This window comes from Nipponia nippon, unplaced genomic scaffold (genome assembly GCF_047370975.1).
Source record: "Nipponia nippon isolate SJK-2023a ecotype South Korea unplaced genomic scaffold, ASM4737097v1 scaffold_4, whole genome shotgun sequence".
NCBI lineage: Eukaryota > Metazoa > Chordata > Aves > Pelecaniformes > Threskiornithidae > Nipponia > Nipponia nippon.
The window spans coordinates 100,652,724-100,675,884 of record NW_028262358.1 but is presented as its reverse complement, the minus strand read 5'-3'; the positions used below and the strand labels follow the sequence as shown (position 1 = coordinate 100,675,884).

Genomic DNA, 23,161 nt, shown 5'->3' with positions numbered 1-23,161 from the left:
ATGGTCACCGCTACAACATCTTGTCTTTAAGGAGGTGCCTAGTCCCAAGTGGAACACTGTACCCTATAGGAACACTGGAGGTGACATCTGACAGCACATCCTATAGCCCCTGCCTTCTGGTTCGGGCTCTTTTCTTTCTTATTTCCCTCTGTCCCCTCCCCTTGGGAAGTTCTTCTCTCCAGCCTCTGAAAGCCTGCAGCAGGGCTCAGTCACCTACGCAGAGGTGTCCACGCCGCTGTGCATGTTTCAGGGCGTCCGCTGGCCTCCAGCTGCTGCTCCAGAGTGCCTGGCTCTGCGGCGTGTGCCACGGCATGATGGGCGGCTCTGCGAGGTGTGCCACGGCACGATGGGCGGCTCTGCGGCGTGTGCCACGGCACGATGGGCGGCTCTGCGAGGTGTGCCACGGCACGATGGGCGGCTCTGCGAGGTGTGCCACGGCACGATGGGCGGCTCTGCGGGGGTGTCACGGCAAGCCCCCGGCATCTGTGCTAAGTGCAGCGGAAGCCCGCTCTTGGTATCACTGTAGAATCACAAGCTGCCCACATTTTGTTTCCTGTTAACATCCACCCTGAAGTAATTTGTTCATGTTTTATAAGGAAACAGAATTCTGCATGAGAAGAATGTTTTATTTGCTTGCTTGAGAAGGGACTGCTTTCCCCTCTAGGCTTCTGGGAGTGCTGAAGTTTGCTGTTAGCACAGGTTTTTTTACAAGTAAAAGATCAAACCACACTACTGGAAACAGTGTTTCTGACATTGTTGGACAGACAGACATGACCCAGAATCTAGGATAATGTGGGAGACTGAAGCTTTCCCTGCATAATGTGCACCAAGGTGCATCTGGTAGTGTTTCACAAATCCAAACTCACTCTTTGGTAGCTTGGCTGGATTAATCATTTGGAGGCCTGGCCATGATAAACTCTAGGAGATATCCCAGGTCTAGTGTCTGCTCCTACAAGGACATCCACTGTGTCAGAGGACTGCGAGGTAAGAAAACATGAGTTCAAGATGAAAGTTAATCATGGTGTAGACAACTTGGGAAAACTCATCTCACCTAACTTTGTAGACGCCTACATCTAGTCTAGCTGTCTAGTCTCCTTTAAATAGGTGTAAATTCAAGTAGGAGGAATCCCGCACCATGCACTTGAGCTACAGCTGCTATCCAAGCCAAAGCCTGCAGTATGCACTCGAAAGGTAGAGGGATGCTGTCTTAACTGAGGCAGTCAAAAGTGTAGATGAAGCCAGTCCCTTCAACCGTCCCTCACAGGTAGGGGAGAGGAGTAGTAGTCTTCAGGGGGTGTTTTATCCCCATACGGACATTTCTTACCCTATCAGAGGTGTCCATCAAGATTTCAGGCAAGTCCTCTTCAGCACAGTTACTAGCCTAAATAAAAGTGAAAAACACAATACAGTCTGTCTCCTAACTTAACAGGACTGTTGGAAATGTCACTTCACTGAGCTTGTATTTTGGGAAATGCTACAGAAGCGTCATTTGTATCTTGCACAGCTGAAAGCATCTGATCCCTTAAGTACTTCTAGGCTCAGACTGATCATCCAGGAGTTAAAACTAGGGGAAACCTCAAAGATACCCTAATAACTTAGGAACGAATATTCACCCCAGCTGCTACCATTGCCCACCAGCTTGTTTCCATTTAACCTCTTCCTTTAAAACAATAAGGTATAAATATATATTTTTTAAATTTGTTTTTTTCAATTTTTTTTTTTTCAGACATGATACTGATTTCTTGAGAAAACACTGGGAAATGTTTTGTGTCATCAGGCTTTGTGAACTTTCCTGTCTGTATAAAACATATCAGAATTATGTTGATTTGGGTTGGAGCTGTCTTCAAAATTATGAGCCAATATTTAAAATGTGCTGGCAAGGGAAATAGGTGCACACACAAACTGTTGTGCCTTATTGTATTAGCAGGGGGAATAGGGGGTGTAGAGAAGGGAGCCTCATCTGTGGCTAATGAGACCTGCTGGGATGTGCCCAGCCCTGCCGTGCTGCAGAACGGCAACGCAGCTCTGGGGTCTCATATTATTTAAAACAAATGCCCCATTTGTTGTTGTTTTTCCAAACTGGCGCTGCCTGTGTTCAGCGCACTTGAAAAGTGCAGCTCACGCATCGTGTCCCATGAAACGTTTCTCCACACTGAATTACGCCCTCCAAACCCGGCAGGGTAAGTGTGCAATGTAACCCTCTTATAAACCCAGGAATATGTTTACAAAAGATAGCCTTGCAGAGGGAAGAGAGAAATTAAAAGAAGCAAAATGTCCTTTTCTCCAGTGATCCTCATGCTGACTTAACACTTGGCTTCAGGTATGTGAAGGGCATTAGGTGTTATTCCGAACATTTTGAAGAAGAGTGAGTGGGTTACCTAGAAGCGGGCAGGTGTTCCCAGTGCTACTGAGCTTGAATTTTTTGACCACGATGTATTTTTGCCAGTGGTTCCTTACATGAAGGTTTGAATGAGAAATGCGAGACCTTGCTGAAGCAAACCCAAAGCAACGCTGTGATATTCAGTGAAAATTAGTGACTGTCTTTCTCTGGCTACCATCAGCAGCTCCTGCCATCTCCATGTGAGGCAGTCAGAGACGATTGTCAATGGGTTATTACCTGCTCACCGCTGCTTTTAGAGCTATCTCTCCACATAACAGCATGTTAAGCTCCAGGAAAACACATCCTCCGCTTTCAGATTTCCTTCTAATTCCCTCTAGAGTGCTCCTTTTCTCTCTCTCTCCTGCTTAGTTTGTAACCTTAGTTTGTGTCTTCTTGGCAAATTCCAAACTGTCTCACTTACCTATGATTATTCCCTATTTTCCCCTCCATACTTCCAGCCCCTGGGCCTTTCTCCTTTCTGGATGTGGTTCTCTCCCCATGGAGGCAGTCAGCATGTAAGAACAGAGAGTAGCGTGCCATCGGCAGGCAGGCCATTCAGGACTTCCAGAGCATTTCACACCTGAAAACACTCTCTTTAGCATCTTTCCACTTCTTTTTTCATCTTTCCATCCGACAGCACAGAAAGGATCCTAATATTTATACAAATTCAGGGGTTCCTTAGATCACTACTAGTAATTATTTCAGAATTCTCCTCTCTGAAATCAGTGTTAAGGGATTAACTTCCTTTGTGATTATCCCTCCAAGCCCACTCAAGCAATAACACGATACAAACCAGCACGACTCCACTCTAAGGTCACTTATGGCCTAACGTGAAGGTGCGTTGACGGTTTCAACATCTGACCTGCAGGTCCTCACTATCCTAGAGTGAGATGCCAGCCACTTAACTCTGCTGGCACTTAACTCCCCAGGCGTTATTGGGAATTTAAAAGTGGAAAATCGATGGGAAATAGAAGTTCTGTTTTGAAACCCGAAGTGGGCATGGAAGGGAAGACTTAGGCACCAGGTACCAGAAGTCTATAATTGTCTGCCTTCTCCCGACAGTGATCTCCAGCCCTCTTGCTCCATGGAGCCTGGAATGTGCCATGTGTCTTCCTAAACTGCTTGTGCTCTCTGCTCCCACAGTTGAAGACAACGTATGTCCTATACCAGTGGGAAATGCAACTGTTTTTAACAGGTTTTCATACCTCTTACAGGGTTAAGCTGCAAACAGGGTATGCTAGCATTTTTCCAGCACCCTTATTTTCAGAAGATGTACTCTCTTGTTTAGCTTGCCTAAAACTTGACAACACTAAGGGACACTTTTTTGTTTTAAAATCCTGGTTACAAAAGTAAGAAAATTTTACAGGAGGGCCCTACCTTATACACACTTGTGAATAACTCACATAAGGATATTTTCTACTTCAGTTCTATTTATGCTTAAAGCATAAAGGTGCACTTGAATACACACTAGCACTCACTGGTTGAGTTAGAGCTGTACTTAAGCCTCAGATGAACAAAGATAAGTTTCAGTGGTTTTAGGTCATAGCCGAAAAGCTACACAATTGTGTCAAACATAATAGTAAAAGATGTTACCTGCAGAGCATGTTCAGTTAGAAACCCCACTTCATCTAGTTGCACCCTAACAGACATAAATAATTAATTAATTGTCCTTTTGCAGTCTGCTGCATGGGAGAGGCGTGGGGGAATGCTGGAGAGTGAGCAGTCTCAAAAGGAACTTCGTTCTTATGTTTTCTCCCTACCAGGTTCATTTTCCAATATTTTTTTCTAATTTCCTTTTTTTTACACTTCTCTCATGGCAATATTAAGCATCAGATTTGGTTACTGACATCTGCTGGAACAGTTTCCTTCTATGCAGATGCTGCTCTGCCGCATCAGGCCCCTTCACAAGACAGATTTTGTCTGCTGTAAAGGTATATAAGCCCTAATACTTTTGTTTTAAAAATAACAGAGGCTGAACCTCTGTCGCTCTGTATTCTGTCCTACAGCTGTAGAAATAAGCTACCTGAGTCTGCAAAACAGATTGCTTGTTTATTCCATGGCGCTTCGTTCTCAGGAGATAATATATTTGTAACCTGCACATGAAATGCTGGTAAGATCATACACAAGGTTTGAAATAATTGATTTATAAAGAAAAATAATCAGTTTTGCAAGGAAAACTTTGCAGAGAGATCTTTAAAAATCCAATTCACCCACAGTCCTTAATTTAAAGATGGTATATTAACTACATTTTGACCTGTTACAGGTGTGTAAGCAAGTGAGGTACCAACCAGTTCACAGTAATTCCACTTCCATGTTCAAAAGCCCATCCTCTTGCTCAGCGTGGAGAGGTAGCACCCACACAGATTGCATGGAGACGTACATCGCTACGCTAGCAGCTGCTGGGGAGGTGGCATCCCTGCATGGGCAGGCATGCAGTGACTTTCTTTTTGGGACAGCACAGAGGTGGCTGGTGACACGAGGTGGCAGGGTGCACCACAGCACCGCAGCCACATGGGCAGTTCACCTGTGGCATTGCCAACTGTTAATAAATCCAGGTACTTTTCCTGTAAAATCCAGCTTTCTGACAGACCTGGGAGTCTTTTGGGTGGTATATTCTTCATTGCTCACATTGGACCAAAGTCACTTTCCAAGAAACCTTAAATAGTTTTTTAGTATAGAGATAAGGAGCACGGCTCACTAAAAGATTAGAGAACTTACCTGCACAAGGAGAGATTGATAATAAGGGAAATTTAGGCAACTTTATTGCACCTTTAAGGCACCTGAGATGTCCTAGCCATGCAACCTGTGCTGCTCTGTGACCCCACTCCTCCTTTCCCCATTGCCACTCTGTGAATCACCTCCACCATTGCAGACAGGCCTTGCTGGGAGGAGCTGTGACCACCTCGGTGTCACTGGTCCCACCACATTGCCACGAGGGCAATGCCGAAGCAGCAGCACCCCTAAGCTGCCCGCACTTCACCCTGTGCAAACTGGCAGCTGAGGCTCAGGTTTTGCCCTCTGGAGTTCTCCGAAGATCACATTAAAGACGAGGCAGTGCCAGGGCACGGGTGCTGGAAGACACCATCTGTGTAACTGAACTGACGGCGGCTCGCTCAGGGGCTATTGGCCCATGCCTGCTGCTCTCGCCCAGACAGCTCCCAGCCACTGTCAGTCCACACCAGGGCCCAGCCACAACAGGCTGTTTGGATGTGGTTACACAGCTTTGGGTAATAAAAGAGTGTAATAGTGTGTACATGGCCTCAGAGACAGGGAATGGAGCCTGGCGCTTCTTGTTTCACTAGGACAAAGATGTAGCTGGCTGTTGGTGTCCAGAACTGGGTCTAGGAAGCAGCTGAGAGTCCCCCAAAATGGCAGACGAATGCACGGAAAGAAGCATGAACAAATATTGAACCTGAGGGATGGTCTGTCCGAGAGTGTGGTCTGCCCACCCCATCCTTTGAAGAGGTTCATCACGTGAAGAGGTGCGCAGACTCTGGTGCACTGGGAACAAGGAAGTAGGTTTGCCTGGAAGAATCGCATCCAAAAGGTGGAGGAGGAAACTAATGGAACATTATAAGAGCTGGTTCCTAGGCAAGGTCTGGGGAGTATGACAGCCCAAAGAGATTCGGCTTTGGTAACAACAGGTGAAACTAATATTAATTTAGAAGTTTCACTCACACAATTCTGTAAAAATAATGCAATATAAGTACTTACCAAAATTGCTCTTGAAACAAGTCTACTTCTTTAAAGGATAAGTGATTCAATGAGTCTTCTCTTTCTTCTCTTCCGTAGCTCTTATTCTGAAGCCTATTTTCATCCAGAAAATATCTTCTTCAACAAGTTACATTCTGACAATACTGACAATGCATCAGTCTTTTTCCAAATGAATAAATTCCCTACCTTACAAATAGTTCTTTGCTTCCATACTCCTTTGTTTTCATGTTTTGCCAGGTATTTGTTATCAATAAAGACAAATCTGCTGTCACATTGCCAGAGTAATCAGAATGCTTTATTTAAGTTTGGGTATTTTTTTTACCACCATTGGTTTTAACTACAACAATACTAATTTACTGAGCTTCCTACTTCCTTTGGTTTAGGATTTGGGTTTTTGGCTTCGTTGGTTTTTTTCAGTATTTTGGGTCTCACTGAAGGTAGCAAGGCATTCATTTCTTAAAAATCTTCAACACAGTTTCTACATAACGTTCATCTGGTGGGGGTTTCCTCGGGCTTCCAGGCTGCAGGAACTTCTTAATTGTAGGCATATTGCTGGTTCTTATTTTAAAAGCCTAAAAAATAAAAACAACAGAGTAAGAGAGAAATTCCAGCTAGTCCAGTAGCAAACAGTGCTCCTTGCACAGAACAACTGCTTCCCCCTGCTGCTAGAAGGGATCCTAACAATCATTCAGCTCTTGTGCCATCTACAGTCTCCTTCTGCCCAACAGGAGGACCCAGCTGCTGCAAAAAGCCCGTTCTTACCGATGAAGGCAGGACTAGAGCAGACGATATCTAAATCTCTGCTGCCTGAAAGAAACTGAAGGCAAAAAATCAATATCCGGGAGCACCAGGGGATAGTTTTGAAGGTACAAATACACTAACCCAGCTCATGACCTTTTTCTTTTCATTGCTGGTTCTGATGGTGTAAACTACCGTGTGGTGTGGGCAAACCACAATATATGTTAACATGATTTCCATTTTTACTACATTGTGTAAGTAGCTGAGTTCTGTTTGCATCTAGCATGGCCACTGTTGTCCCACTGTACCAGCATTTCTAGGATTGCGTAGGTGAAGGTGAAATAGCTGGAGGCATCCTTAGCTCAACTCAGTTGTCCAGTAGAGGCTTCTTGTACTGTGCTGTAGCCTAGGGTCGCCAAAATATCTACATAGGGCTGGCAGGTCTAACACAACCCCTCGGGGAGCCCTATTGCCTTCTGCAGCAGTGGCTGGAGGCCAAGATTAGGATTAGGGAAGAGTTGGGCATCCCGGGTAGCAAGAGACATCTGTGTTGAGGCAACTGAGTCAAGGATCCTGAGACATCTCTTTGTACAGACAGTCAGAGAGGACTCACTGATGCAGACTGCAAGCAGGTGGAGACCCCACGGTTAGCTGAGCAAACTTAGATACACAAGAACCTCTTCTTACAATGGGGCTAAGGGAGCGGAGCTTCACAGAGTGACAGCCCGTTCTTGCTGGCAGATGTATGAACACAAGCATTGCAAGAGGCTGCCCAGGGAAGTGGTTGAGTCCCCATCCCTGGAGGTATTTAAAAGGCGTGTAGATGTGGTGCTTAGGGATGTAGTTTAGTGGTGGACTTGGCAGTGCTAGGTTAACGGTACTCAATGTACAATGTAGGTTAACATTGTACTCAATGATCTTAAGGGTCCTTTCCAACCTAAACGATTCTATGATTCTATAATAATTTCCTCTTCCTTACAGGCAGTGGAAGGATAAGGGGGAAATACAAGAAGGAGCAAGAAAAGTAAAAACTGTGAAAAAAGTAACCACCAATTTTAGAAACTTTTCCCTTCTGGCAGTGAAGGAATCCCTCCATAATTCAAGGCACAGCTTCAACAGAACCGTGCTCATGCCTAGTGGCTAAGATATCTTGTTAGAAGATGGGAGCTAGAGGCAAGAATTACCTGAGGCTGCAAAACTGCATATGGGATAAAATCTGACACACGTTACTGCCCACTTCGTGGCTGAAGTGCCTCATTCTGTCACACTAAATTCAGGCTTAAACTGTTGGGGTTGGGATTTAAAAAAATTTTTTTAAAGTAATTAAAAAAAAAATCAAAGGCCTTTTCCTCATCAGTTCCAAGCAGAAAACCTAACTGTGATAGTCTGCTGCTGAACTGTTTCTTTTGTTAATGGGAATAAAGCCAAAGTCTTTGAGGGCACCCCTCAAATTAACAAAGAAGCATGACCTCAAGCCTTGCACTCTTAACCCAAATTTGCATTGCCTACACTGCTTTACTAGCATGATTGCAGGCACGTGGGAGGAGTACTGAACACTAACATCTGCTTTGTTCAAGTCACAGGCTACTTGGGTCCACTGTGTCTCAGCTCTTAATGACTCCTGCAGGTCATGCCCCAGGCTTGCCCATGCACCGTGCTCTATAGTATGCTGGATGCCTGGAGGCTTCTGATTTCTGGTCAAGTCTCACAGCAGAAGTGCCTCACTTCTTCTTGGTTTCAGACTTTGTACATGGCACAAAGGCAGAGAATTCATCCTCAGTTGTATTGAGTTGATTATTGAGAGAAAACTGTGACTTAATGCTAAGGCTTGAGTTTCTAGTCATACTGTAGAAGGCAGAAGAAAAGTGAGGTTACTGGGATCCCAAAATTGTAATACCAGCCAGTACAGAAAATGGCACACTGTACCTTATTCTAATGTGTCAACCTGTATCACAGACTTAATTTGTTATCTGGTATTAGATAGCATCTACTGGCAGGAAAATGAAAACAGGGCAGCTTGGATCAGTGATTCCCTTGGGATGACATTAATTTATTTCTACTGAGGAGGCATATACCACTGAAAGAGGGACAGGCATACCTGAACAGCGTTAATCAGGAGCACAGTGTCTTATAACAAACCAGCTAAATCAATTCCCTCTTGTGCTTGGATGTTAAGCAAACATATGGTAGTGACAGTTCCTCGAAGAGCCCACACTCCTGATTTACATAGCATGGAGAGATGATCACTTCAGGGTTGCCCTCTAGCTCCTGAATACAGGCATGCTCAATAAAAAAAATTACCTGCAACTGAGGAAACCCAGACAGCACAGCAGGTATTTTCTCCTCCACTGCTAAAATGGCTTCAATTAGCTGAACATCTGCCCAGCTGAATTTGTTGCCCACGAGAAAGTCTTGGCCATGTTGTTTCAAAACCTGTAGAATGCAAGAGAATCTGGGCTGCAGATGAGAACTGGACATATGATGCCTGGTAGCTAAGCCTCACAGCACAGCTGCAGAGCTGAACAGCGATTATATCTAAATTTCAGGGTGGAGTTTTCAGCTGGAAGCTGTGAGCCTAAATCACTTCATTATTGTTGGGAAAAAATCTGAACTCTTGTAGTACACAAACTTTGGTCACTCAGTAATGATGAATTATGATAGGCACTGGGAAGAGGGACAAAACCACGCGCTTAAATAGACTAGTAACAGTCATAGAATTAGAAATAGGGGTAATGGAGGAACTAAAGAGTAACTTGGAGAATTTATAAAATTGCCATTTAGGTATTTCATTTAAAGTTATGTCCAATGTGGATACCAGGAAGCAAACTTAGAAACGCAGAATTACAATAGCTAACCAAAGAAAATCCCTGCCTTTGGGAATAAGTTATTATAGTCATAAGAACTTCTAGGATGTTCAGCCTTTATGAGTGTTTTCCATCAAAACTAGATGAATGTTACAAAAGTGAGAAGTGTTGCCAGATGCCTGAGTCATATGGGTTTGGTTTGTTGTTTTCGAAAGTGGGATGTGCAGAAATCTATGACTGTTGTTTTACTAAAGTAGTCCTAATCTCTCTACCTGATTTATTTGCAAGGGACTTTTGTATTCTTCCTAGGAAAATATTCCAACTGAAATTAAGTAGAGCAGAGAGATGTGCTCTAAACAAACCTAAGTGTGGAACTATCCCCTCAAGGAAAAAAGAAATCATATGTGCATGCTTTTCCTTTAGTGAAAAGTTTTGCTGTATAGCTGAGAACATATTGCTTTGTTTGCTTTGTAGGTGTTCAAACACCACAGCCCTGACAACACAAGGCAAAAAACAGAGAAAATGTGCTGCTGTATTTCACCTTCTTTGAGAGAGCCAAGAAAGCTGAGGATTTGGAACTGACCTGCACTACAAACATGCTCTTATTTGAGGGAATCTTTTTGATAATTGTAAATACAAGTTTTATAGACACATCCTCACTGTCATTTACCTTTTCAAAGACTGGGAAGTACCTGTTGGTTGCCCTCTCCTTAATTGAGTCAAGATTTTTCTCCTTTGCCTCAGGTGGAGAGAAAGGAAACATCAAAATCATTTGCATCAGATCTGTTATTCCTTCCACATACATGTCAATCCTATTGGGAAGACAGTAGAAAAGAGCAGAGAAGTTATCTCATTTTTTTTCCAATTAATTAAGGCAACTTATAGGAATTTTATATCACCACCATAGTGCCAATTTTCACAGCCAAAACTAAACGTAAACTAAAGCTAAATATTTTTTAAAAGGACTAAAAGCCTGTTTCTGTTCAGCAGCATTTCAGAAGCAGTGGTTAAAACCTAAGCAAAGGCTAGAGTCCTTGCTTTTTATTGTGTTAGCCTTTCTCATGCCTTTCTACTGGATTTACAGGGCTGAATTTGTTATATATAATGCAGCTATCAAATAACAGATTGCTCATTAAGTGAAAGGAAGTGTTACGGTACAGGGCTCTCTCCTTCAAGTCTTTCCCATAGAGATTGTATTTCCCTGCTATGTAGCTGAGGATGGCTCTGGTCTGCACCATCTTCATCCCATCGATCTCAACCAGGGGCACTTGCTGGAACATCAGGACTCCATCTAGGGTGGAAAGTTGAGGGAGAGCTTGTTAGTTCCTCCCAGACTGCTAGCTTTACAGGAGAGCGAGAGGCTGAGCACATTTCTTTTGCAGTGTAGGAGATCATTGATGTCTTGCCCTAACTGTAAAACTCCATGCAGTAAACTAACATTGTGGGAAAGACCAAATATTAACTAGTCTGTCTCACACTTTTGTAGCTAGGTCATCACAGTGCAGCGGGGCCCCTTGCTCTACAGCATGGCCAGAGCTTCACTGGCTGACGGGCGCTGGCACCGCCTGCCTCTCTGCGCTTCTGGACCCTGCCTCATGCTGGCAGGAAAAGCCTGAACCAGCGCTTTCAGCCCACGGGATCAGAGAAGAATAAAGGTCTGTGTTAAATCTGAACTCCAAAAAAACGCAATGTATATGTCCCCTCGCAGGGACATATACATATGAGAAGAAATTACGAAAGGGGTAGTACCGCAGCAAGACTGAGCTGCTGGGATAAAGGAAGAGGTCAGGCCACTTTAAACATCGTGAAGCTACAGAGTTAGAGGCAGGGACTGTGACAGCAGTTGCTGTTTAAGTTTTACACAGTCCAGGGACAAGAGTTTGATTGTCCCCATAGATTTTCATTACAGGGCTATCCTCGGTGTCATTCCACAATTTAAGCCTATTTAGATACACCACCACAATCCCTCCCTGCCTTTGTAGTCCCATCTTCTCCTGGTGCTGGTAGAAGCATTTGTCTGAGCCTTCAGTGAGGCAGCTCTGAGAGCTAAGCTGACGCAGAGATTCGGCATAGCAAAGTCACTCTTTTCTAGACCAGTTTTCTGCTGGACTAATTCACTGTCTTTGGAGATACTCCCTCCTCCATTTACACATTAAGGGCATCCAGAGAACAGTCCCGCCCCCTTAAAATCACAGCAAAACTCCAGGTCTAACTAGGCAGCTGCCGCTTTGCATTGCTCAAAGTTAATCATTTATTTTAATTGCTCAATTTTAATCTCTTCATTGCATCCTTCTTTCAGGTACAAGAGTTCACTTTAACAGGCATGTCTGTCTGCTTTTTTCTCCACAGAGCAATTAAAATACTTTGCTAGCCTAGAATTAATAAACATTCTTCACTCATTCTGTATTATTAATTTATAGTTTAAATTCAAAGAATAGTTCTCTCTGCAGCAACGAATAACCTGTGTTTTTTTCTTGTAAACATTCACAGAAAGATTGTGGTTTTGTGTCTTTCCAGAACACACCTCTGCAGCTTAAGGAAAAAATATTACTTGGTATCTATCTAGCAGAAACACAGGAGAACGGGAAAACCAACAGCTCTGCAAGGATATTTTTCAGCAGAAAGATGCACAAAGTGAAAAATAAAATCTGACTTTCTCGCCCTTGACAAGAAGTGTGATGCAGCAAATGTGAGTGAACTGAACGCAGTTTGTTTAGCTACAGAAAAGAGGGATTTCTCTCTTGTGACCAGTAGCAGACTGTTTCTCTTCGCTTTGAAGTGAGAACCACTTCACATAGCCACTGCACAGAATACATATGCAGGATTAAAAAGCAGTTTGCCAATCGTGCGGATTGCATTGTGCTGTCTGAAGGTGGTCTGTGGAGCAGATGCTAAAAACCAAACATCTAGACCTACTATTTGTCACAGACCAGCAGAGCTTCTCGAAAACCAGGTAGCAACTTGGGGAACCTGTGGCTGCACAGATTGAGCCAAGATAGTTGTCTCTCAGGCCAACGGGTAAAGGTCTGGCCAGGCTGATGCTATTTGACTCTCTTGGCCTCCAAAACAGCTGTCCGTCTGCAAGCTGCCTGTTGGGAACAGCCCCTGGCCCAGGCTTCATCCTGGACACTGCTGGGGCATTGCCTAGAAGATCATCAGCTGGCATGGGCCTAAGTCATGCTTGGACCATTCTGACAATGTGGTGGTGTCTAAACACAGGATACCCTGGCAAAAAGCATGGTGGTAGGGAAAGAAAAAAATTACAGGGAGAGGTAATGTGGAGTTATTCGTGTTCAGTCCTGCCCTGCAGGAATGGAAGCATTCCAGAGGTCCCTTTATCAGGATGACTAATTGTCTTTCTTCAACCCATTGTATAAAAGCTTTGTGTTCTCACCCTCTTAAGCTCAACATATATACATAAAAGCCCTTGATCTTCTTTATAAAACTTCCCTATCCTTTTCATCACCACTTAATTCTTCTCTCTGGATATGGATAAGCTCGGATGCTGTATCCAGGATTGTACCACTCTGTCTGGATTAATTAATCCTGTGAAACAAATTCAAATTTGGACTTTCAGTACCTGAGCTATCATATTTAGAGCTATAACTAGTGTCTTTACACCCACGTCGTCAGATTCCCAGCCAGCTGGACCTGCAACTTTAATTCTGATCTTCTTGATACCACTTCTTTTTAAATTTTGTTCATTTTAGTTTTCCAGTCAGAATTCCTTTAAACACAGCTTTCCCTTTCTGAGCAGGCAGCCAGAATGCAGCCAAGTCCTCTTCCAAGTCTCCTAGTATGTCTTGGCAAGCTCAGCCTGCTGTGAGGTTTCTCTTACATGTCTTGGGCAGCAGGCACACTGCAGGGCAGGTGCACTCTGTAGTGCTCTTCACAGTCCCAGCTCCTTCCCCACCCCGACAGCAAGGTCTTCCCCTTCCAGGGTGACTGCTGGGTTTCATCTGGCCAGATATCAAGGGCAGTGGCTGGGGGTATGCACTGGTGTTTGGGAACTGGTCTCACTCCCAAGGCTGACACGAGGCCTTTGTGGCTTGCTGCTCAGACCATGTCAGACTTTCTGCAGGTCTCCCTGCTGGCTCCCCATTTTTTAAGTGGAGGAAGCTTCATGGCTCAGGCTTATCCTGCTTAGGACTGTCACTAGTGTGTTCGCACAGAGCCTAGCACAAAGGAAAACTGTCTTTCCTGGGTGTTCTGGTGCCATGCCAGCCTTTCATTTAGAAACTTATCTCACTGAGGCTCAGAACCAACGCACAGGTACATCTATACTAGTCAACTCAACAACAGCTCAGGCCAGCTGGTACAGACTGGCCACATTCACTCTGTTCAGCTCTCTCTGCCTATAGACCACAGTGGTCACATCTAAATGACATCTTGGAAATGGCCCCGAGTCTGGGACAACTCCCAAATGATGCCTAGGAATTGCTTCAGGGAGTGCTATTTGCCCTGGACCAAAAGCGTGCCAGGAACCATGCTAACAGCTCAACAGCATAGACAATTAAGTTGCATTAAATAGGAATGTTTGCTACCCCTGTTTAATGTACTACGATAAACATAGCTGCAGAAGCTATGGCACTTAGCTTGTACGAGCTTTTTGGCACTGGAAAGAACAGGTTTCTCAAAACTAGTATTTCCGTATTCTAGGTGTGCACCTAGAAGTTTGCACTGGTTTAAATAAACTGATGTTAAGCCACAAATTTAGCTAAATCGGAACAATTTTTGGAAGGACTAAGCCCCAGGTGTCAGATTCTTACCTTTGATTAACTTTTCATACTGCTCTCTTGTTTCCAAAAAATTTTCTTCAAACTGGAAAAGGAGAGGGAAGAGTGTTACACTGCTGTATTTCAACATTTTTCTTCTGTAAGTGACTGCAGGTAACCATACACAAAACGACCCAACCAAGCAAAAGGTGATAAGCCGGATCTTCAACTGCGCCGTTTGGCCACAGGTGTCCTGAGGATCCCCCACCCATCCTCAGGGCTGGGGAGGAGCAGAAGGGCCTGGCTGCTCCTGCCTCAGGGCACTGGCTGAGAAATAACCTTAGGGCGGGTAGAAACAGAGGACAGGCGTCTACAGGAGGAAGACAGGTTGCAGCCGGTGCCAAGGGAAGCACAAGGTAAGTCAACTATTTCTAACCCCACTCCAGGGTGTGAAAGTCAACAACGCTCTTCTGTTTATACACATTGTAACTGCGAACTCAGTGAGACTGAGTTAAAGTGGTTTTGCACAGCTGGAAAACTCAGATTTATTAAGGGCCTTTAAATAAATCCCCATTTTGATCCATTACGGTTAATTACTTCAGGGGACTCATATCATATCAGCTCTATAAAACTCCAAACTCCACTGAGTTTGCACCCCAAATATTAACCACCGAACAGGGTAGTTACAAACATGCAGTGCCACTGGCCAAATGAATTTAGCCACCTCCTTGCAGCCGTTTATCCTCCACGTGCATGTCAAATTGTTCCTTACTGAGGCCAGCTAACACCACCACTCTGGAACACTGTACCGCGTGTCAACTAACCTCCACACCGGCTGCAGCCAACAGCCATCGTACGGGCTCCATTCGCCCCCTTCCATTACAGTAGGTAAGCCTGGGCTTCCCCGACATGCTTCTGAGCTCCTGGTTCCCTGAAAAACATTAAGCAGAAAGCAGCGTCTCATAAAACTGGTGTAAGGACCATCCCTTTGGGGGGAGGAGAAGCCTTTTATTCTCACTATGCCTGTTGGACTTGCACTGCACCTGGTTTAAAACATAAAGTGAGAGATGGACCAGTGACATCATGCAGCCTGTGCTAGGAATGAAAAGATGTGCGCATCTGTAAAGCCTTCCCCAGTGCTACTAGGGAGGTTTTTTATGATTATAAGGAAACACAGACATGTTTAAACAAGTGGTACGAGTCCTGAGCTACAGGGGGAATCTTGCTGCATTTTAAGACAATTATACAAAGCCACTGAGAATCTCACCACATCCTCAGGCAAGTTATTCACTGAGCCTCATTGCCATCATCCTCATTGAAAAGAAGAAAAGGAAAACATGTTTTACTGCTAGGCTGAAATTTCTCTAGCTTTGCTTGCCAAATGTCAGAGTGTATTTTGCAGCTTTAACTGCCATCCACTTCTTTCCTCAAGTAGGGGCAAATGAATTATTAATCTTTCCTTTATTCCACGAAACAGGCTGAGCTTCCTTGGCAGCCATACTGAATAGCTACAGCCTGTTTCCTTGCTGCTTACGGCAGCCTTGAGGTGTCCCTCAAAGCCAGATCTGGAACCTGGCTGTATTGGCTTCAGGTGCCCCCCAAAACACCCCCCAGGGCACAGGGACCTGCGTGCCCAGGGGACTGGCACATCGGAGGCTGTCTGAAGCTTGCTGTCACAGCACGTCTCACTGAACCATGAGCAACAGAGTGTGTGGCAGAGACAGCACGTCTGTGTTGAGCTGTTCCATACATAGGGACTACCAGCTGGAGTAGCTGTGCTGACACTCGAGTATAAGTGTTTGCAAATCCAGGCCTTAATTTCTCTATGCTTCATTGCCCTAAGTACTAAAATATGGCACTAGCATTCCCGCTTCACAAAGATGTTAGTATCATACACTAACGACTGGGAGAAAAAAAGCTTAAAGATGGGTATCCTAATGGCTCAGAAACCAGAGAGCAGAGTGCCTGACTTAAAAAAATAATTTTACAGATGACCCCAGTTTTCTCAGAGCTAAAAGCCAAGCCTTAAATCAGTATACCTGTTCATCCAGACTCTAAATGCCTTTTTGCATTTATTTGGGGAAACGTATGGCTAACATAGGCAAGGCTCCCACAGGACTTCACTCAGTCCTCCACTATTTTTCTAAAATTTTAGTAAAAGATTTGCAGGATGTTGTGTTTAAAAAAAAATTGATCCATTTTTGATACGATATGTTGATGATTTATTAGTAGTCATGAAATCTGGTATAGCTGACACCCGTTCCTTACTGTTTGCCTTAGCTGAAAAGGGCCATCAGGCCTCTCCACCTAAGTTACAATTTTTATGAGAGAAGTGTAGAATATCTGGGTTACATTCTCCAACAAGAGGAGTGGCGTTTATCTGAAAACCATATTAAAATCATTCAAAATCTTCCCTGACCAGTTACTAAAAACAAACGCAAGCCTTTTTAGGAGCTGTAGGATTCTGCCACCCCTGGATAGCTGCTTTCGAGGAAATGGCAAACCCCCTGATACCGATTATTGCTCAAGATGCTGGAGAACCCATTCACTGGACAACAAGCAAGGTAAAGACATTCAGGCTTTTGAAGCAAGCTGTGCCTGCCCTGGGACTGTCAGACTACAGTAACCATTTAGCTTGTTTGTACAAGAAGGGCAAGGAATAGCCTCTGGGATGGTAACTAACACACTGAACCCTGCTAGTCTACTCCCTTCACCTGGAGAAGGAACTCCACATCACGCCTGTGTAGTAACCACCCATGAAGCCAAAAAGACTCAAGAAGATTTAACAGACATGCCGTTTCTAAATCCCAATCTGGACCTATTTGTTGGAGGGTCCTTATATCATCTGAGCAGCAACTGGGTTATGGGTTATTCAATAACTACTGTGAATAAAGTAGTGGAGGCCTCACCACTCAGTCCGAAGCTGAGTGCACAAGCAGCTGAATTAATTGCATTAACAAATGTCTATCAGCTGGCTGAAGAAAAGACTAAATATTTATGCCGATTCTCAATATGCATCTGGAGTATGCCACGCTACTGGGCAGTTATGGAAGCTGTGTGGGTTTATAACTTCTAGTGGAAATAAGATATCAAATGCTCCACAAATTACTGAACTGTTAAAAGCTATACGATTGCCAGAGAAACTTGCTGTCATTCACCAGCCAGCCCATACCAGCGGAAGGACAAAAGAAGAGATAAGAAATAGTCTAACAGATATTGCCGCTAAAGCCATAGCACGACAGCCATACGAACCACCAGGCTTACAAGCAGTCCGACGGTCCAACCTGGTGTTGCCCACTCCTGAAAGGATGCGTTTGACTGTTCCTGCTGAAGAAATTGGCTCTTGCAAAAGGTAAAAGTGACCAAAGACTCCCAGGGAACATGGAGAGCAGATATGGAAAACCTACCTGTTTTACCTGAGCAATTTTACCTGATTCCCATAGCAAAAATGCATCACCATCCAGGGCATTTTGGGACTGCTGCACTAGCCCAGACACTGCCGAAGAATTGGTTCATGCCAGGAATTTATGCTGCAGCCAAATAAGTAACTGTGTCTTGGATGCACTGCCTTTAGCCTTAATTAATATTTAGCAAAGATTTCAACACAAAATTTGTCTATATGCAAATGTTTTTACTGCTTTTGTCTAAACTCCATATTCCATCCTATTTCCTAGTGAGCCTTAATGACATGCCTGTCCTGAATTTTTCTGAGGGTGCTTCTCAGCAATGTAAGAACCGTTTAAGAGGGGATGGTCTTTCACAAACAGCATTATCCGCACTCAGCGTGAAGTGCCCTTTAGCCCTGGAGCTGGGAGCAGAGTCCAGCATACCAAATGGGCCAGCTTTCCTGCTCAAACCCAGGAGAAACCGCCACGGTGCCGGAGGCTTGCACTGTGCTCTCCCACCCGCCTTTGCCTTCCCACGCTTTGTCCGCTCAGCGGTTTCACGGCTGCCCTGCTCAGCTCTGAACTGCACCGCAGGATTCATTTCCTGGTTAAAAAAAGTCTTTCTCTTGCTTTTTCTCTCCTGCAGCTTCCCGCTGGTGAGTAACTATCGAGCCACGCTTAGTCTACCTGGCACATGAACTAAAGGGAGCAGAGAATTTACATTACCCCAGCAGATGCCCTAATAAATTTGGAAATAACTTCACTATAAATAATCGCTCAAACGCTTTAAGAGAAAGGAATTTGTAAGTTAGTACTTACCTTCTGAGCTTAACTCAGCCTCCGCCCACACAGGCAGGTCCTTCACCAGTGTTTAAACTTTGGATGGAGCTTGAGGGAGTTTCCAGCCATACCCAATTAGAGAGAAAATCTCCCATTGCTATTAAGCTGGCACTACCCAGCTTAAAGACGTACGTCTCTGAAAATTGCCACCCAAGGCAGAGACTGTCTTTCTTTTTCAGTTTGCTGATTTGATGATACCATGTGGGTAGCCTCAGAGTTTCTATAGTAGCCATCTATTCAAACTGCTCTCTTGGAATTATTGGGGTGTTTTACCCAAATACAAGGGTGAGACACTTTAAAACACTGAGAAAATTATAGATTTTTCTGGGTCATATTTAAGGTAATAGTAAACATTTAAAGATTAACCACTGAAGTTTCTAGGCTGATTTCATTATTTAACAGTAACCCAGGTTTTTATTTTCAGTGCTGTGTGGCACAGGAAAGATACCCAAAGTATGGGATAGCAACGCTCAATTACTTTGACATACAGTTTGCCAGTATCAAACTTACTTAGTAATAACTTGGTATAAAAAATAGATGAACGGTTTATGTCACAACTCACCCCATGGCTTAAGCAATAGCATTAATTTTGGAAATTGAGTGTACATGGCTAATACTCAGTTAGAGATGAAATAAACTATGATTTTCCTACCCTGTTGCCATGAAAAGTAACTGCTTCAGCTTTGCTATCTACATTTCAGGTGAAAATACCAAACCTGAAAGTGGATGTGAACAGACAGAAGGATGGCGTAGCAGATGAGAAATGGGATTTGGGTGCAAAGATCAGGTTCTCGCCTCTAGCGTAGACCCACATGTGATGCTGGGCATCACTTTACACCCCTGCAGCAGATGTCAGTACAATTAATCTGAAGATCTGTTCACAGAACCCACGCTGTTATCAATATTGTATTTATCAGTTTAAAGCCATGGCTGTACTAAGACAGCACCTCAAGATGGGGAATCTCAGGACAAAAATCTCTAGGTAAGTCTCTTGAGGAAACCCCCCCAAAGCTGCTACTTTTTTTTTCCCTCACAGTTGGAGTTTTGTTACGGTTTCTCTGCCTGGCAATTGCTGGCAGTCTCTTCTAGAGGATGCGCTTCCACTACAGACTTCTTGCAAATTTGTAATTTATGTGCTTCAAAGGTTGATAGTGTCAGCAAAAACCAACTGTATGGTGCTTCTTTACACTTTGCCTAATTCTCTCTGTCAGGTTCATCATTTAGTGAATAAAGCATAGTATTAAATATACGCTTCTGTATTGTTTCTTTGTCAAACTTGGTTACCACCCCCCAGAAAATTCCCAAGTATGGGTCAGCAGTCCAGCATAGGCCCAGAACCGTTCCCAGCGGCAGCGTAGAAACAGCACCCTATTTTGGAAGCTAGGAGCGTGGTGTAAATGCATGCCGTACCACGCTAGCTGGCAGCAGTGCCAGCCAACGGTCCCCAGGTGCCTAAACCACTAATGGAGATGTGGCTGCAGTAGGAGTGTGGCACAGGCAGGAAGGGATAGCTGAGTAAGAGAGCAGCGTTTGTTCATACCTGTCCATGATGGCAGCATTGAATCAAGATTAATCTGCTCCTGCTTTTGAGGTCTTTGATATCAGCACGTACCTGAGAGCAAGAGTTAGTTCAGGAACGGTGACCAGAGAAGAGCATGCAAGTAACTATTGTCTCCTTGTCCTCTCTGCAGCCTCAGATGCTGCCAATGGCAGCAAGGGGCTTGATGGCAAAGAAGAAGGGGATGAAGAGGTCTCTGATTTGAGGCTCGGGGATGAGTGGTCAGGCAAAGCATTCTGATGCTTTTTGGATTTGCTGAACATGGCCACATCTACCTTTGTTGTTCCCCTTCCACACATTGCTGTTTGCCAGAAAGACTTTTCCCCTTGTTCTCTTTTTGTTTTGCTTCCATTTCTTTTTTGCTTCCGTTTGCTTTTAATTTCATTGAATGTCTTATTCCACTTCTATTATAAGATAGGGAGATGAAAGCCCTTCTCTGTCTCTCTTACTAGGGCCACATGCATAAAAAATAATTTATCTAATAAATCTTTAAACAAATTGGACTGTAATTCACTTCTCACATGCATTTCTCAGCTCTGCTTTTCCATTTTCTATTTTTTGTATTTTACTTTGTTGGATGTATTTCCTGATCCTCACTTGATTACTTCTGCGTTCTGTAAGAGTGCGAGAAACTGGCAAGCATTTTAACTGGTCTTCCTCAAAACTTCGAATGAATATGGGTGTATCACTATTTGATTTAATTACCTGCAGAAAAGGAAACTTTGAGAGAATGGAGGGCACTTTCTCTTCTACCATCAGGATAGCTTCAATCAGTTGCTGGACTTCTGCCCACAGAAATTTGACAGACATGAAAGATTGTAACTAGCTTGATTCAAGAGGAAAAAGGTTTACAGGAATTAAAAAACTAATGACTTTTCTCAGTTTTGCTCCAGTACAGAGTTGATGGAGATATTCATGACCTAAAACTACATTTCGGGTTTATTTCTGCACCCCTGGACAGTTTTATAAATTGCGTATGTACAACAGTTGCTGCATTTCCATAAAAAAATACAAATAAAAAATGACCAGAAGAAACTCTAGGTCTGGTATGAGAGACATCAGAAGTGGGGGGAAAGATAGGTGGTTAGTCATACGTGCACTGGGTCAGATATGAACCTCCACTTGCCTTTGTTCTCTTGTTCCCAAGGAGAGGTTTTCAATGCAAGTTTGATAATGGAATAGGAATCTGGCTCATCTCGCCTAGCTAGTTAGCAGTGCTACAGACCTCAGTGCTCAGTTCACACAGGCAACATCTCACTTACACATACATAAGCCTCTTTTCATCAGCCTGTGCAGTGGGAGGTTAAATTGAACGTTCGTATACACAGAACTGAACCGCCCTTGCCATAGCAGGAGTATTGAAAGAAGGCTTTGGTGTGCTTGAGAACCACGCTGAAACTGTATGGTCTTTATGTACAAGGTAATAAAATTGTAATAAGTAAAATATAGTAAATAGGCTCATGTTAGAAAAGTGTTGATGGAGCTATGTTTCACTGGTGAATGTGGAGATTTCTGATCTTCTACATAGGAACGAGCAGAAAAGACATCAATCTTTGGGGCTCAAACCTATACACTTGTCTTCAGTAGTCTGGCTTGAAGAGGCATCACTCTTGCTTCAAGGAGAACCAGGACACTATCCAACTAGTGAAGTCTTACTCTGTCCCTTTTGTAGGGTAAAAATGACCCTTGGATCCTGGAGATGTATGTTCTCCAGCCTCAACCCTGCACTGCTTCATATTAGCAGCTGTTACTATTAACAAGAAAGTACCATGGCACTGGACAAATAGACAGTGTGCTTGTTCAATTAAGGTTAAGATACACACACTCCTGTTTGTTACACTTTTGTTTTGCTGTGTGGGCATACTTTGTTTGTGAGAACTTAAACAATGAGATACTCTGCAAAGTGTGAGAGTTACCCTGTTCATTTCAAAGCTGTCTCTGTGCAACCCCTTCTTAGAGAAACTTTCTCAGAAATAATTGTTCAAAGCAGGTTTGGAAAGGAATCTGGAACAAACAGTTCTCTCCCAGATCATCCCTTGAGTAAAGTTCTCCTATAGCAAAACTGTCTGCTGAATAATAGCAAGAGTTAAATAAGGTAGTTACTTCCTCAAGAAAGCGAGTGGAGGGATGATCTCTGCTTGAACTAACGTGTATCCGAGTCAGCTGGCACAGCTGGGGTCATATGTGCTAACCTATGGCATCTCAGGCTGAAGGATGAGGTGAAGCTCTTTTTTTCTTGCCAGAAAGGATAACATTTCCATTCCATCTTCTCTTGGATGATGTTTCCAGGTGTGAGATAAAACGGTTCTGCTGCCATGTAGAAATTGGTCTGAAATGGAAAGTAGTAGTTGTAGGACAAACAACATAAGCAGATTGGAACCTGCAGCATAACCAGAAAATCGTCCCCAGTTCTGCACTAGGATTAACAAGTGATGCCTATACCTAGGTACTTCATGGGTCAATGTCAGAGTGGACATGGAGTTATACAAGCATGCTATTTGAAAATTTCCACTATATGTCAATGTCATATTAGCTTTTTTGGATGCCAGTGCCACGCTGGGAGCTGGTATATGGCTGATTATCCACCATGCCTTCAGCTTCTTCTCCTCCAAGTTCCTGCTTCTCACATCAGTGGGAATGAATAAACAAGATGCATTTAGTGTAGATAAATTCAGATTACCTAAATTCCCAGTCACGTGCTGATTCAGATCACCAAATTTCACCTTTCCTCTCTATTGTCACTTCATTTTTTTATCTTCTGTGAACTGCGCTGATTTTTCTTTTAGCCCCTTGATAAAAATGTTAAATAGCAAAATGCCAAGGATCTAATTGCTGTCTTCACCTACCTAATATGTAGTTACAGAGGGGCCAAGACCAGATTCTCCTCAGAGGAGCATAGTGAAAGGAAGAGAGACAACAGGCACAGGCTGCGGCACGAGAAATTCCAACAGACACCAACAAAGAAAGTTTTACAGGTCAAAGCCTGCAAGGGGCTGCTGGAGATGTGTATATATATCATAGTATCA

The 23,161-nt window shown here is 43.8% G+C and overlaps 1 protein-coding gene across 3 annotated transcripts; it reads right to left on the bottom strand.

Annotated features, from left to right (window-relative positions):
* Positions 1–6,367: 6,367 nt before the first annotated feature.
* Positions 6,368–18,634, bottom strand: LOC104009374 (glutathione S-transferase A4). 3 transcript variants are annotated; one of them, XM_009461356.2, is made up of 7 exons: positions 18,557–18,634; positions 15,176–15,282; positions 14,406–14,457; positions 10,795–10,927; positions 10,307–10,448; positions 9,134–9,265; positions 6,368–6,666 (listed from the first exon to the last, which is right to left on the bottom strand). In XM_009461356.2, exons 2-7 carry the CDS (start codon positions 15,260–15,262, stop codon positions 6,544–6,546), a joined length of 669 nt encoding a protein of 222 aa, XP_009459631.1. In that variant the 5' UTR covers positions 15,263–15,282; positions 18,557–18,634; the 3' UTR covers positions 6,368–6,543. The 3 variants fall into 3 exon arrangements, with proteins under 3 accessions (XP_009459631.1, XP_087630748.1, XP_087630749.1); XM_087774622.1 differs by lacking the exon at positions 18,557–18,634 and adding an exon at positions 17,759–18,026; XM_087774623.1 differs by lacking the exon at positions 18,557–18,634 and adding an exon at positions 17,782–17,803.
* Positions 18,635–23,161: the final 4,527 nt, after the last annotated feature.

What these genes read in the sequence shown, in the direction of transcription:
- LOC104009374 (XM_009461356.2), bottom strand. Translation starts at nt 15,262, where the DNA reads ATGTCGGGGAAGCCCAGGCTTACCTACTGTAATGGAAGGGGGCGAATG. An exon ending in GACTTGAAGGAGAGAGCCCT is followed by an intron (nt 10,449 to 10,794) that starts GTACCGTAACAC and finishes TCTTCCCAATAG; the next exon opens with GATTGACATGTATGTGGAAG. An exon ending in ACTTCCCAGTCTTTGAAAAG is followed by an intron (nt 9,266 to 10,306) that starts GTAAATGACAGT and finishes TGCATTCTACAG; the next exon opens with GTTTTGAAACAACATGGCCA.